The sequence below is a fragment of the Borostomias antarcticus genome (assembly GCF_949987555.1).
Source record: "Borostomias antarcticus genome assembly, chromosome: 9".
Lineage (NCBI taxonomy): Eukaryota > Metazoa > Chordata > Actinopteri > Stomiiformes > Stomiidae > Borostomias > Borostomias antarcticus.
The window spans coordinates 24,681,568-24,697,713 of NC_140242.1; the positions used below are offsets into that span (position 1 = coordinate 24,681,568).

Here is a 16,146-nt window from a genome sequence, read left to right on the forward strand (position 1 = left end):
ATGTTAACAGAATCATTTCACGGTTCAGTGCCTCTCACTCTGTGATTTATCCAGGGCCCGCCCAGCCAAAGGTCCCAATCACACGATTTATGGACCTGGGCCAAATATCTACTTTGATTAGAGAGAGACACTCCTGCCTCTGTAACGCTAGTTTGTAGCACGTTTCTAATTCTTTTAGAATTCCGAACGCTCCCCATGTCAATACGGTCTCAGAGAAGGGTGGAAAATGAGGACGAGACGTGTGATGTTGTAGAGGCCTGCATATGAACCTGCTAAATGTCATCTAAGGACACTTGCTATAACAGCTTACACTTGCAATACAACACAAGCCTTATAGGAAAACTACTCTGCAACCGAATGAATTATTCCATGTCTGAGCCATGGTTTACATCGTCTTATCAAACCAGGTCTCCCCCCCCCCCCCCCCACTACCTCAGAATGTGCCTTCCCAGATGCCAAGCTCATGAGAATGCTCAGTCCTTTCAGAATGAATGAATGTCAAGTCTCTCCAGCCTCCAAACAGAGCAGTATGTTATCACTGGCTCTGCAGTTTGGGAGGACCTGCTTTGACCAGGACAGCCTGGTCCTGTAACAGCTGAGACCTGTTTACCTTTGAATTTTGTCGTGATAAACTGCTGCGGTAGCACCCATAATTTGCACTAGACGCATATTCCTCTGCTGGCTTTGCCGGGGAGGAGATAACATTGTGACGGCTGGCTGGTGACAGCCTCATCTCAATGTGAATGGAGCTAATCACCAATGCAAATTGCAATCAGGGGGGGGGCAAATACTCACCTAACTGTGAGATAATTGCATGATTGTGCTGATAGCCAAAGGTCAGCCACTTGTACCATCAAAGCGTTCAAATAATCATCAATCAGAGATTGTGTCTGCCACAGTGGAGATTTGCAGATTAAATAATAGCCTTGAGTGGAAGGCCAGGCTTAATGATGTATGTAGATGATTGTAACATTTGATGAATTTGCAAATTTCAATAGGATTTGTAGTCGAGGCTTATGAATAGAGAAATGGGTCATTAAAATGTTTTTGTTTTTTTGTTTCACAATTTATATTTATTATTTATTATATTTATTATCTCCCATTTTAAAATATCTGCGTAATTACATTAAAGATCATTTTGCCACCATAGCGATTGGTAGAGTCAGTCATTCTCCACAGACCATCAGAGATAGGGAAAGATCCGCAGTGATCCACACTACAATTCAGACTGTCAAGTCTAAAATTAGGAGCAATTACGAGTGTGTAATGCCTGTGAGGGGCGGCTCCTGTCAGATGCGTGCCGAGAGCGCCCTCTGGTGTCTCACCGTGGGATCTTGAAGAGGGCTTTGATGGGATGCATCTCTGCCAGTGGGGGGTCTCCGTCGGCCAGCTCGATGGCCGTGATGCCCAGCGACCAGACGTCACAGCGGGCGTCATAGGAGTAGTCATACTGCTGCTCACAGGCGATGACCTGGCAGCACACAGAGAACACGAGCATTAGACAAGTAGGTAGCCCCCTATCTGGCAGGTTGGGGGGCATTAGAGGACGGGGGCTGCTAGTGGAGTGAGCTGCTTGGTGTGGTGTTGGTAATCTACTGTAACTGTACTTAAACTCTAACAGGTTGCGGTGAGGCTGAAACAGAATAAGCATTGGACATATAAGCATTGGACTAACTCAAAAATACATGTTTCCTTTGCTAGAGCTCTATCAAAGAGGGACATACAATATCTGAACAGGCCTTTTGAGTTACAGACATCATAACTGTTTGAGCAATGATAGGGGGTCAGCAAAGTTTCTCTGCCCATCAATAACCATTACTGAGAACAGAATTTACAGCTGACTTTATTCTAATCTTCCCAGAGGACCACTGCTGCCACCCCCGTCAGCATGCCTCATTTCTGCCCAACCGTGGGATGTGTGTGTGTGGGGGGGGGGGGGGCGCAGCACAGACTCCCAGCTATTAACCTTGAGGCGACCTCTGGAGCGAGGCGTGTGGGGCGGGGGGATGGCACAGACTCAACAGCATCTCCACAGAATCACACACCAGTCTGTCTCTCCACAGCTCATAAAACACGTCTACTGATGCTAATATAACCCAACAGCCATGGCGTTGAACATTACCTCGCTGAGGAGTCTCTGTATTAACATACCACGGGGCTGGTAGTACGGGGCTTTACTGGGACATTGTAAACAGACAGCTGAAAAAGGCTGACCTCGGGAGCCATCCAGAAGGGAGTGCCAACGGACGTATTTCTTCGCAAACGTGCACTTGTCAGCTGAGCAGACACACCTGAATAGAGTTTAGGCTAATTAACATAAATCACTGCATCCAGACTTGACAAAAAATTAAAATTGTATATCACACTGCAGTAAATGACAACTACATATTCATAATTGTATAATACCCAGTAATAAGCCTGTGTGAATATGGTAATCAATCAATAAAAAAAAACCTGGCATGTCATTTGGTGTGGCAGCCTGCCATATCTCAATAACTATTGGCAATAATAATCTCAAATTAAGTGGGACAGATTTTTATCAGCAGGAGTCCACTTCATTACAAACAGGACATAAACATGCCCGGGGCTGACTTGAAGCCATTTACCAGAACAGTTTTCTTTTTATATGCAAAGGACCAAATAATGCAATTTAAATTAGGGATAATAGCCTTAGGTTGAGGCTATGGTCCATGAAATACAAAGATGTTCTATAGGGTCAGAAACCAAGGATGCCTATATGAAATGATTTTTCCATTTTGCTTGTGTTTATAAAATACTCTTTAATAACCTCACAGGCTTTTCTGTGGGCGAATTCAGAATGGATTAACCGTCAACAACAAAAGATGAGTCATCTGTTAAACGGAGATCCATAGGGAAGTGACGGAACCAATGAACACTTCCGCAGACCTCCCTTACGCCGTATTTATCTCCTTCTGAGGGCCATCAACTGGCCAGATTGCCCCTCGACAGCGAAACAAAGGCTGTTACCAAAGTCAACGAGTTTGACTCCTCCCTTGGTTGTCAGGAGGATGTTGTTTCCTTTGACGTCACGGTGGATAATCCTGTTGTTGTGTAGATGCTGCAGACCCTGCCACATCACAGGAACAAAGCACATGCAGTCTGCTTATTAACCCTGTGTTACCAGAACCACCTGGATCAGAATGAATGTGCCTCAAATAAATCTGCCCACTGCCATGAATATCAAAGAGCGCTCCCTGCTGCCTGAAAAGATGGGACTATCACCCCCTGCCACACACACACACACACACACACACACACACACACACACACACACACACACACACACACACACACACACACACACACACACACACACACACACACACACACACACACACACACACACACACACACACACACACACACACACACACACACACAGTCCCTGTCCCTGTCCCTGTCCCTGTCCCTGTCCCTGTCCCTGTCCCTGTCCCTGTCCCTGTCCCTGTCCGGATGGATCCCCTGCCCACTGTGTGTGGATGCCACCCCCTTCCTGCCATGAGCAGCTTAGCAGTGTGGGCCGTTGTCTTACCAAGAGGGCGCCGTATAAGATGTAGGCGATAACGGGCTCCTGAAGTCGCTGGCCTCGCATCATCAAGCCCTTGATGAGATCAGTGACGGAACCCCCGTTGCACAGCTGGGAGAGAGAGAGAGAGAGAGAGATGGGGGGAGAGAGAGAGAGAGAGAAACAACAGTGGCTTCTCCATTACTCACCAGTGTGGATTATGATTCATGGCCAGAGACATCCACCCCACACACAACCACAGTCCCCGCTTCCTAGTGAAGAGCTCTCAGGTGGCTCATGTTTCTGTGATGGGATTAAGATTCCTGAAGGCAGGTGACTTTAGAGATAATCTAAATTCGGGAATGGGGGTAGTCGTGTACAGTAAATCGGTTGTTTTGTGAAGCAAGTACTTCCGACTATAACAGACAAGCAAGCTGTAGCATCAGAGATGGGCTCTAGCCAAGTGTTTTCATACTGTGTCAGAGTACCGATGCAGAGTCTGATCCTATGAGCAGGGGACGTGCGCTGGGAGGATATGGGATACAGGAGATAAGGCATGGCTGGCGTTTCCATTCAGGCTGAGTACACACACGCCTGAGTTATACTGCCTTCAGTGACAACTGCACATCGTGTACTGTAAACAAACCCTTAAATGATTAACTACTGGCCTGTATGTGCAATGTGTTATCATGTTTGACCATGTCTTTTAAAGCTTTAACTGACCGGTTATACACAAAGCTGTCTGCTAGAACAGAGAATAGAATAGAAAGTTTATTTGCCATAACCAGTATAGGTACATTGGAATTATTGTTATTGCTTGTCCTTACAATCTTATCAGCACTAATCAGTTCCTCATTCCAGTTGCTACAGTAGCTACAAAACTAGACCCCCCCCCCGCGCGAGCTCACCTCCAGGACCAACCAGAGCTGTCCGCCCGAGAGGTGGTCGGACTTGTAGAACATGCCGTAGAACTTGACCACGTTGGGGTGGTTGCACAGCGAGCGCAGGATGTTGTACTCGGCCTCAATCTCCTCATCCACATCCTGTGATAAAGACAACACATTCACCATACATCACTGTGCAACGCTACCCTTCAACACAAGTCCTGTACATGGAGCTGCACAGCAGTCTTTAGGAGACTGTGGCTATAAGCATACCGTTTCAGCAACAAAACAAAAAGCTGTCTGTATTTCTAAACAATGAACTTTGACATAATATATGACATGAATATAAACTAGAGCACAGAGCCTTTGATCAGGGTGGTGATTTAAACACAGGGGGGAGAGGACTGGCTCTGGCTCTAAACTACCTCAGGAAGCTTCTCTTCTCTATCAGTTTAAATCTCAGGGGAAGATCAGAGAAACAGTCAAGAGAGGCAGAATTCCTCTTCCTGGATGTCTGGGTGATAGTGTCAGCAGTCTAATCAAGGAGAGCGATGAGGGAGGAGGCCGCTACATCTTCACTGGGCGGGGAGCTGCAGCAGGCAGGCAGGCAGGCAGGCAGGGAGCAGCTCTGACACTCAGCCTGGGACTCACTAACACAACATGGAGCCTCAGCAGGATGACCCACCACCAGCAGAACAAACAGGGGGGCGGGGGGGGGGGGGAGAGAGAGAGAGGGGGGGGGCAGAAACAGAGAGAGAGAGGAGAGGGGGGGAGAGAGAGAGATTGGAGAGGGGGCAGAAAGAGAGAGAGAGGAGAGGGGGAAGAGAGAGAGGAGAGGGGGCAGAGAGAGGGGGGGGGAGAGCTCTGTCAGCTAGCTGCACGTCTCTGACAGATAACTAAGGAGGAAGGGAGGTACAGTGACTGCTGAGGACAAGCGTGAAAAACAGGAGAGGATGATGGACTGGAAATAGATTGAAAACAGATAAAAAGGGCCAGGTGGGAAATGTAAGGTAGCAGTGAACACGCGCTGTGGAAAGAACCCAGGAGAGGAGGGGGGACAGGGGAGAGTCAGGCAACTTACTCTGCTTGTATGACTGGATTACTGAGACAAGCCACACCACAGTAAAGAAAAACAAAAATGATTTCCTTCACTCGTTCGTTTGTTTTTGACCTTCTATCACAGGTCTGAGATGTCATTACTGCTAGGAAGGAGAAATGCCACTGCTACAGTAGGTCTGCTACAGCAAAAGGCATGAGCAGGGGTGAAAATTAACTTTTTGGCTCACGGTGAGTCACCTGCCAAGGAGACTGTAGATGAAAAAATCTACCAGCCAAGTTTTTTTTTTTTTCAGATAGCCTTCCGAAATCTAGTCACCAAATAGAAAATTTTACCTGCATTTGGCCAGTGGCAGGTGTTCATTTTCTGCCCTGGGCATGAGGTTCTAGCGACTTACATTGACGGGGTCGAGGACCTTCACTGCAGCCTGGCTACCGTCCTTCCTGCTGATCACTCGGTAGACTTTCCCATAAGTTCCTTTCCCGATGGTCTCCACGATGTCCCAGTCTCCAGACGGATCCGCCAGGTTCTCCAGACCGATCATGCTGGACTTGTAAGGGTACAGTCCGTACAGTGACCTCCTACAGAGAGGTCAGCATGCCAGGATGAGTACATCAGCTGGGAATAGGCCTGGGTAACGGCAAGGACCTCACAATACAATACATGGGTCACGATACGATTGCATCACGATACATTGCGATACTATACGATAGTAAGGACATTTTAAATCTATTCAAAACATGAATTACATATCTATGACTGATTTATATCCTTCATTTTATATATCTATATTTATTCCTTGTCTGGTTCTGTATATTTTACTTGTGCAAAAATTGTGTAGTAATATATGTATACATATTTATTTTTTAATATATCAATACTGTACCACATAAAATCGATACAGTATCATGTGAAAAAATATTGCAATGTATTGCTGCATGGATTTTATTGCACAGCCCTAGTTGGGAAGAGTTGAGAACTGTTTGTTCCCGACAGAAGGGACGATCCAGAACAGCATGACCAAACGACAGCTTTCCCTCATAACGCTGCACCTTCACAGTCTAACACAGTCAGAAAACATGAGTATTCAAGTGATACCTTCCCTAGGCTGCGGCCCACGAGGGGGTTGTCTGTCATTGTTCAAAATAGCCCAATCTTTGTTGTTAATCTGAGAGCAAACCAAATGAAACGTGAGGGAAAGCTCTCTTGAAAACAGGCAATGTTTCGATACAACTTACAGTAATGCCACAAGTACTGCCAACAGCTTTTACCGCGGTGTCACTAGCACATCACCACACACCACATCCTCAGCCCTCAGATATCACTAAGGACGGAAGGACACATAATAGTGATGTACAGTACTGTACACGCTACCTGTACACAACATCCCGTCTCACAGGCCAAACGACTAAGCTCAAGGGCATCTATATTTGCCAAGGGAGCCACTTAACAGGTTTAACACACTGGAAGAACACAAACCAAGAGACTGAACACTACAGTACTTACACTGAAAATGTTATGTTCTTCTGACTCATGAAGCCACAGACGGCACTAATGACTGAGGAGCGTAACCATCACAGCATAACAGCAGCAAAATGGAAGTCTGCTTCCCAGTGAGGACAACTAACAAGTGGTGCAGCCTCTTGGCACGATCGACAGTCCACTAAGAACTCAATCTCTTCAGCATCTATTGGATTTACCTGGGATTAACGTGACAAACGGACCACTGAACCAAAACCTCCCCCGCAAGGGCTTTCCGAAGCAGATCCTATTAGGAGTTTAATTTCTGATCTGACTTCAGTGTCATGATTCCACGCGAGTAGCCTACAGACTCTACATTAACACACTGCAACTGATGACATCACCATCAGAATTAGTTCCTTGTATCACCCCTGACATAAATCACTCTGAGGTCTATCAAGTCATGTCATATGTCTTCCATGGATCAGTGAAGCAAAGAGGTGTCAGAGCATACTGAAGGCTACAGCTCAGTGAGTAAAGTAACATGATGGATTAAGAAATCATATTTACATACCATACTTGAAGGCATCTCGCTGTCCAAGAGTGATGGATGTGTGTGTGTGTATTTTCACAACCATTCAGTTTGTCATAAATGTGTCACGCACCAAAGCCCTTGTGTGACCCTGAGGGAAGGGGGTGTGTGTTTATTTTGGAGCTCAGGTTGATATGAAAAATGTTAACTATGTTTCAACTATGGGGGCTCTCTGTCATTGCACCGGCTTGGATAGATGTATGAACTGCCGTCCAGATTGAGTAATGGCGTGACACCCTGGATGGATACACAACGGAACGAAGGAGACTTATTAAGCATGCAGCGCAAAACTGATGACTCCTTTACTGTCCTTCTTCAATGAACACAAACGTAGGGACGCACGAGCCTCCTAGAGAAGTGTGCACGTGTGTGTAACATCAGGGGAGGACGCCTCATCATTTTCCTCCACAAAGAGACCAGCTCAGCTATCACCGATCAATTCCTTCCGTCTCATTCCAACACATTCAATCACACACACCTTGTGTATGCATAGCAGGTGTCACTGCGTTGCTCGTCAGCATCACCACCACCCTCGCGGGGTTCGATCTCGGGTCCTCTGACTTGCCAACGCACATGACCACCTCTCATAAATACCAGCTACGCCACTGAAAAACTAGCTATTCGATGGTGTGAGTGGGCAGTATATTCATACTAAGGAGTGAGTTTAACCAGTTCAACTGGGTTACACATACATGATCAAAAAGCTTCTTTAATACTATTATTTTAAAACTCACCTCTTCAACCTCTTTCACTTTGCCTTCAGCACTAGATTATGCTCTTAGTCACTTGTTTAGAAAGGAGATGCACTTGTGAGTTCTGGTGAGTAGTAGTACACTGACTACCTACGTTAAATGCAATTACTGTAAGTCTCTTTGGATAAAAGCGTCTGCTAAATGACTAATGTAATGTAATGTACAGTAATGCAGTTTCAGTGTACTGTAACTCCGGGTCAACAAAGTGCATTGAACGCGCTGTCAGAGCCTTGTTGTCCAGACACATACTTGCCAAGCTTTGTAAGAGGTCTTGTGTTACTGGGGAGCAGCTGTGGATCAGCACAGTGGCTGGCAGCATCCGACACCCATTCAGCAATATCAACTTTCTCTTGCTACCAATCCCTACCTACCAACCCAGCTCAAGCCTCAGGTGTACATTAGCATTGTCTAAAATAGCTAATTGCTCAAAGTAGCTTACAAAGCATGGCATGGTTATTAAAAGCACGAGAAATGGTTAAACTAATTCAAAAGTTACAACTAAAACACATAAAATAAATCCAAAAGTTACTGCCAGGCACCATATCTATACCTCTCTCTAATTATCCTCTTCACATACAGTAGTCAAAAATATAACAAAAACCAACTCAAAAGTTGTCATATTACAGCATTGTCATATTACTTAGTTAGCAAGCCATACTGTACACATAACTGTCTAACATCACAGGCGGTTATCTGCATATTCAGCATCTAAAAGATCAGATCATAAAACCAAGAATCATGCATACCTGTTTCTGGCTGTAGATTTTGTGTCACGTTCTGCAGATAAGCAAGTCTCTGTGTCTCTCCTGCCCACTAACATGCCCCCGGCTAAATCATGCTAATCAGCAGTGATTAATAATTAATTCAGTAGTAATCTGCAATGTGATCTAGTTTTAAATATTCAGGTGCCAGATCTATCCAATCATAATGGTGGGAGATATGAAGCCTCTCGGGTTGCGTGCAGGTAACCAGGAAGTCCTGGATAGTGGCAGGGTCATGTGACCCCGGCAGGTCTCCTCTCTGTAAATAACCCCCACCTCGCTGCATGCTAGAACCTCCTCTCTGGATTCTAACAGCTTCTGACCGTGCTACAGACAGCCACGGGCATGTTAGTGTTGGGCATCAATGCAGGTTCAAAATGCACTTTGATTGCACTAAGAAACTGGGAAAATATGCAGAATCCCACATCTTTCTGTAACAGTATGATACCATTGTGTTGACCGTTGTGTTGCAATGTAGGCTACTAAAACCTGAATAGTCACGGTTGCAAAAACAAGACATCATTTCACAAGGCTAACAAGCCCCAGCACTCATTGTTGCCATGTACATGAAAGCCCAGGGGAACCTTGAGGTGAAAGATGATCGTACAGAGCACAGCAGATCGCCACTGTCTCATATGACCATTTTCATTTTCAGGCAGATACCCTGTACTCAGTAGAATAGATCAGATTAGACATTCAGTTCAAAGTATTCAAAAAAGACATCAAAAGGAAATATAGTCTGCTTCCCTGGCAGTCCTAATTCAGAAATCCTGTCAATCTTCCCTGAGACTGAGACTATGCAGTACTGTCCCATAACACTGATAGATTATATCTACCTGCCTCTATCACTTCATACATCAGGAATGAAAGGAATAGTTTTTGACAGCTATTTGCTAAAATGGGAGCTACAGCATCGGTGACTGGGAGGCCGAGAGAGAGAGAGAGAGAGAGAGGGTGAGAGAGAGAAAGGGAGAGATGGAGGGAGAGAGAGAGAGGGTGAGAGAGAGAAAGGAAGAGAGGGGGAGAGAGAGAAAGAGAGGGAGAGAGAGAGAGGGAGGGTGAGAGGGAGGGTGAGAGAGAGGGAGAGAGGGAGGGGGAGAGAGGGAGAGAGGGAGAGAGAGAGAGAGAGAGAGAGAGAGAGAGAGAGAGAGTGGGGGCTCTTACTAGGAACTGGACACCAGTGGTGCCTGATGTCAAGTCTCAGGTTACTCATTGTCTACCATACTGAGTAGCTGTCATCACACTGTCATACAGACACATCGCTGTGTTCTCCCTGCTGTGTAAGATACTAGCAAAATGTGATCAGGTATAGGCATTAGGTAGATTTTGTAGTGTTCTACTACTCTGGCACTTTGGCTTTAGCACTAGATTATGCACTTAAGTCACGTGTTTAGAAAGGAGATGCACTTGATGAGTAGTGAGTTATGACAAGTAGTAGTACACTGACTACATACTGTACGTTAAATGCAATTATTGTGAGTCGCTTTGGATAAAAGTGTCTGCTAACTGACTATAATGAAATGTAATGGCAGGCACATAGAAATGCAACTGTATATGCATTGAGAGACCTGACTGATGAAACCTGAAGCGCTGGCCAGAACCAAAATACTGTATGACAGACTTGGAATCCTTCGAATGGTTATTTCCATCATTCTGCAAATCATCATACATCTCCATATACACAGCCAATAAGGTGGTTTGTGTCTGTGAGGACATCAGTTTCTGATCATGTGACCTACTGCAAAAGGTAGATTGTGTTTGACACTGGAACCAGGGGTCAAAGGTATACGTGGTTTACTCTAATTTTGTGCCACTGTCTGACTCTCACATACACACTTGCTATCCCACCCTAACTGGTAAGCCCAAATGGAACTCTGTGGCAAAAATAATCAGTTCCCCTGCAACTATAATCCCCATTAAGGGGATATGACCTGATGGCTTCACTGTAGACCTGAACCAGTCAAACCAGAAGTATCATTGTTCTCTGTAAAGCGCATTGTGTTGCCTCTGGATATGAAATGCGCTATACAAATAAAGCTTTGATTGATTGATTTATCATCATGTCCTTGGTCTCACCCTAACTGACCCTACTATTGAGCAGAGATCAAAACGCCACGCACTGGGAAGAAAAGGGAAGAATAAGCTTGAGTGTACTGTGCAGCTAACACATCTGAATGGTACGCATTGCACAACCTCATCCCAGCTAGAAATTGCACGTTCTGAGAATGCCCCCTGATGGTGTAAAGGAACCTTGTAACGTTCCCAGAACGTTACCGGACCGTCACAATGTCCAGTCCTTTAAAGGGTATAGGGGGAACATCCAGAACATTACTGGTCATTAACAAAAGGTTGGTCCTGATACCATTATGTACAGTACAGCGGTGCAACATGTACAGTTGAATGCTACTGAGTGTAGAATTCACGGTATCCGATCACATCTCTCACCATATCCTGCCATGGAGGTGGAAAAACTCGCTTGGCTTGGGGGGATTTCCCTCTGTGTTTTCAAGCCCCCTGAGCATTGAATAAAAACAGCACACTCAATCATCAGCCATAAAAAAAACAGCTACTCTCGCACACTGTCCCACATCCAGCAATGCTATTCCCTTCACTCTGTCATCTCAACAATGCTATTCAACTCACTCTGTCATCTCAGTCTCATGCAAAGGCCTCATGCAGAATCCTATGGTCTCAGTGTTGATTAGCACTGCATTCTAGACCCCCATTCTAAGCTGCCTGGTCATGCATGTCAGGCGAGGACCTGAACACAGGAGCATGGGTGTGCTGTGGCAACTGTAGCCTAGGCAGGTGATCTGGTATGCAGAATATACAAGCTGAGGGGACAACAGTACAACAGCCTACTCTCCAACTTCATTTGGTTATATAGTCCTTTCGTGTAAAAGAGATTCTTAACTAATATAAAATGGACTTTCAATTCCAACACGAAAATGAATTTCCAAGGAATCTCACGAAGGCACATGTAGGCCGGCCTGCAATTTAGTGAGGTGCATACCCGGTTGCTGCCGCTGTATTTCCATAAGCGATACCTGTAATGGAACAAAAACAGAATTAAAGCATAAACATAACACTTGAACGACTTTACATAGCTACTGTCTGCAACTAGGTAGGCCTATCTGAGTCAGAGACTAGCTCAACAACAGGCTACATTGCCTGAGCATCAGGCTAGTTGCTGACTCTCCTCGCCCCTCCTCCTAAAAGAACACTTGAGTATCCCTAAACCTCACCTTTCAACGGTAAGCGTTTACTATAGGCCCCAACTGTCACACTCACATCATTCAATACATAGCCTACAGATTATGTAAATCTTACCTTCCATAGCGACATATCCGAACTGATTTTCTCCGTTTCTTTACCGGAGAAGGATTTAATTATTAACGGAAACTTGATACCTGCGCATGCAGGAAACCAAGCTATACGTTACTGCGCGACGACAGGACAGCCCAAAAGTGTTACTGGTGAATTATATCCTATCATAGAAGAAAAGAAAAGAATAGAATAGAATGTTTATTTTGGCAATAAGGATTTCTTGTTCAAGCTTGCACCGTATTTGATCACTATAGGCTAATCAAATCCTCATTCAAGTTAGGTAGGCCTACGCATCTAGACCATGGAGGTACACTATAAAGTTCACAATCTAGCCATTTAATATACTGCAGTCTAGCAGCTTCATCTAGGCTATTATTCCATCCAATCATGGATGACTGTGACTGTGACCGTAATATAGGCGGTGTAATAGGCTACAACAGTGATAAGCTGCATATATTATGGAAGTTGAATCTGCCGTGCTATTAGATAGCCTTATTAGTTTCATAGGGGCTTGCAAAAGTGTAAAATTGATACCGTTAGCCTAGCCTACCTGTTGCCGATAATTAATCTCAGTGCTCCTGAAGGCCGATCCTGTGATAACACCTCCATCTCGATAGGTCAAGCCTAGCCTGAACCGGAGTTGAAACTCGGTAGCCTAACTGTTGCTATCACAATTTCTTCTAATAGACACGACTTCATGAAACAGGCGTTGTAGGCGGCGGCCCCTGGTCAGAGTCTCATTGTTTGTGAAGCTTCAACCCACTTTCACCCCAGTGAGCAAACCCATTGCCTGGCCTAGTTTTAAGGGGCTGCACTGAAATCTATTGCGACTATTGCAACGATTTTGAACAGAGTATCTCGTCAAACAGGGACTAGAAATGCTTGCAATGCTTGTCTCAATCAGAATCAGTTTCATTTGCCATGGTAGCTTTTATACATAGGCCTACTAGGAATTGACTTTGGTTAATTGGTGCATAATTGCAAATTAGCTCATTTGGGGGGGGGGCGCAACCCATTGGTCTTCTTGATTGTTTAAGGTCATACTTGAATAATTCATATTCACCTTTATGAGTGTACGGTTAGAGAAAGCTCTGCTGAAACTTCAGGCCAAATCTTAAAAGTGTAGGGAATTGTGGAACTTTTTAACACCTTATTGCTTGTTTCCTCTTGTCCCAGCTGCACTTCCTGCCGTTATTATAGTCTAGTGATGTAATGGCCTACTCAACCTAGGCTGGATGTAAGAGCAGAATGCACATTTGGTCTATCAAGGGGTCTCCATGGAGATTACCTCAATTTTAACTCCCATTGGAAGAAATCATAATAGCATAATGGCCAGGGTGGGTAGATGAAGCAAAGGATGAGTTTGTCGCTGACTACATGATCATTAAATGTTCTGAATGGAGGAACACCAGAGTTAACAAATAAATTAACCTCCCACCCCCACCCCCTCCAGGGTCCTGACAATGACACTGACAGAGGCACAAAAAAGTGAACAAAAAACATATCAGTGTGTTTATATTTTATTCACATATGTTACATTTTGCATTAAATGTCTAAGTCACACTTCCTGATCCAACTCAGAAAGTTTGAGTCAGCACCTACAGTAATGTACTGTATTCTTTTCTTATTGTCATTCATACAGGAGAACACACAGCTTTCAGTTAGAATATACACCCAGCACTCAGTGGCTAATCTGTTGCGGTAATGTACAAAGTGGGGCCTGCAAAACAAGCCGATTTGGGGAAACTCCAGAGTAAACAGGTAAGCAGCATGCGTGAATTCAAGAGGAAATACTTCCAAGTGTTTCTCTCACTAAAAGATTCCTCCTTCGAGCACGATGTGACCAGCAATTCAAAACATACTATCAGCTGAAAAAATCAACCAGGGATTCCATTGTTTTTTTTCCACTATCAAAAGAAACATTAATCTTGCAGGCACAACTGGATAAGTGTATACTCTTTTGGAGGGCAAATGGTATTTCAAACTAAGCATTTAAGACACTTAACTCAAAAAGGCTGACTAAAAAACAGGCAAAGTATGATGGGTACTTAAGTCTGATACTCTTATGAACTATTCCAACATGAATGAGGTTGGAATGGGTCCATGAATGAGCAATGATTATAACTTGGAGTAACTTATATGTGATAGTCTTCTGTATATGTCACTATCCGTTTTAACTTTTGGCCAAAAACATATAACTGAAGGTAGCTGACAGTAATGGAAAAAGAGTAAATGAGCTACAATTATTGAGATACTAATAGATTTTGTGACACTTCTCAAAACTCCACCTTATGGAGTATTTCACGCACAGGAGAACACATTAACAGAGACCAAATGGTATCCTTTGGATTACAGAATCTTTTTTTTCCAATCCAAAAGATAGGGTCTTTCAAAATATGCCCATATCATTTAGTGTATGCCGTCTTTACAGAAAGGGCCAACTGAAAAGGTGTGAAAATCAAATGAAGTTGGAGCATTAGCCTACTGCCCAAGTAACACCACAAATCCCCAAACTGCAAAATTCCTAGCCAGCACAAAAGGATTAAGCTTTTCCCATTCCTTTGCAGTATTCAGTATAGATCTATATAAGGCTATTCAACCTTCCAGAAAAAAAAAGTATGGGAAATGTTATATACTGATATGAAGCCTAGGGTAAAATGTGGAAACTGAAGTAAACAGCTGTGCTCCACTCAACACCTGTCTGTGTTGCCTCTACTGGAGCCAGACCGGTGAATGGGTGTTTGATGTTTCTCTGAGAACCAAGGAGGCTTAGTTGAAGGCAGGCCTGCAAGATGACAACAGAGATGACCGCATGTCTCCCTCAACCTTGCAGTGAGCTTGAGTCAACAAACTCTTCCCAGCCAACTACAGTAAACTCAAAGCCTTCATCATTTCTTAGAAAAAGAAAACAAATAATCTTTATAAAGGTAAAATTACTTAATTGAACAATGAGCAGCATTTATTTAAATATTAAAAACTTTATTTTAAACTACAGCAAAAAAAAAAATTTCCTGAGGATGAATTGCAACGTTGGAACCTAAAAAAGAGCCTTCGTTTGTTTGCAATAAACTCTGTTGATGGGTGACTTGTCCTGCTCACCATTATGTCCCAGCTAACACTCAAGAGTACACATTTGCAATAACATCGCTACACTCATCAGGAGGTTTAAACCCATACCAGCAATAAAAGTCGTTCAGATGAGGGATATGCATCAACTCATACTGTTCATTGTGACAAATGATCATCGCTACTGTTACAGTACCAAGGGAACCAATCTTTAAATGTTTTGCGCAAAACACATATTTCAGGCTTCAGAAGCCATTTCTAATCTATTCCTGGGCAAAGTTGTGCTTTCACTTATCCAGCTCATCAAATTATTTTTCTCCCTGTTGAAAACCACACGTTAAATCACTTAAATAAAACACACACACTTGTTAGTCTGTAGGCATGATTGTACACCAAACGTCACATAAGCCACTGCTGTCGCAGCAAACACCCTCACCGCATGTTTGTTTATAGCGCATGATAAAAATTCCCCAAAGTTTCACAGAGGCAGACACATTAAACCACAGATTCTTTTCCACACCGGGAGCTGCGGTGGCCATTTGTGGGCTCTGGGTGACTTTACAGTCCGTTGTAGTGAGGCCCCCAGCGTTTGTTGATGTGGTCAAAGGTGTGGGAGACCCACTGTTGCTCCAGTACTCGATACCTCTCCTCACAGAGAAACAGGGGCTTGCCCCGGCTGGAGAAAAGAACAAAAATCTTCCTTTCATCTTTGAACATGTG

At 44.2% G+C, this 16,146-nt stretch overlaps 2 protein-coding genes across 8 annotated transcripts in view; both read right to left on the reverse strand.

Moving 5' to 3' along the window:
* The window catches only part of myo3b (myosin IIIB), a 74,326-nt gene extending 61,281 nt beyond the window's left edge, over positions 1–13,045 (reverse strand). For 4 of the 6 annotated variants that reach the window (XM_084443102.1, XM_084443100.1, XM_084443101.1 and 1 more), the window contains exons 1-7: positions 9,019–9,154; positions 5,865–6,048; positions 4,435–4,569; positions 3,554–3,658; positions 2,989–3,088; positions 2,215–2,291; positions 1,326–1,471 (exon numbers count right to left, since the gene is read on the reverse strand). In XM_084443102.1, the coding sequence (XP_084299228.1) occupies positions 1,326–1,471; positions 2,215–2,291; positions 2,989–3,088; positions 3,554–3,658; positions 4,435–4,569; positions 5,865–6,048; positions 9,019–9,092 (821 nt within the window). In that variant the 5' untranslated portion in view covers positions 9,093–9,154. Of the gene's footprint in view, positions 1–1,325; positions 1,472–2,214; positions 2,292–2,988; positions 3,089–3,553; positions 3,659–4,434; positions 4,570–5,864; positions 6,049–9,018; positions 9,155–12,046; positions 12,081–12,363; positions 12,522–12,910 lie in introns of those variants that run through there. The other 2 variants (XM_084443103.1, XM_084443104.1) reach the window with 2 other exon arrangements.
* An 854-nt stretch (positions 13,046–13,899) lies between these two features.
* Positions 13,900–16,146, reverse strand: part of ubr3 (ubiquitin protein ligase E3 component n-recognin 3) — a 43,476-nt gene continuing 41,229 nt past the window's right edge. For both annotated transcript variants that reach the window (XM_084443454.1, XM_084443453.1), the window contains exon 39: positions 13,900–16,102. In XM_084443454.1, the coding sequence (XP_084299580.1) occupies positions 15,985–16,102 (118 nt within the window). In that variant the 3' untranslated portion in view covers positions 13,900–15,984. The remainder of the gene's footprint in view (positions 16,103–16,146) is intronic.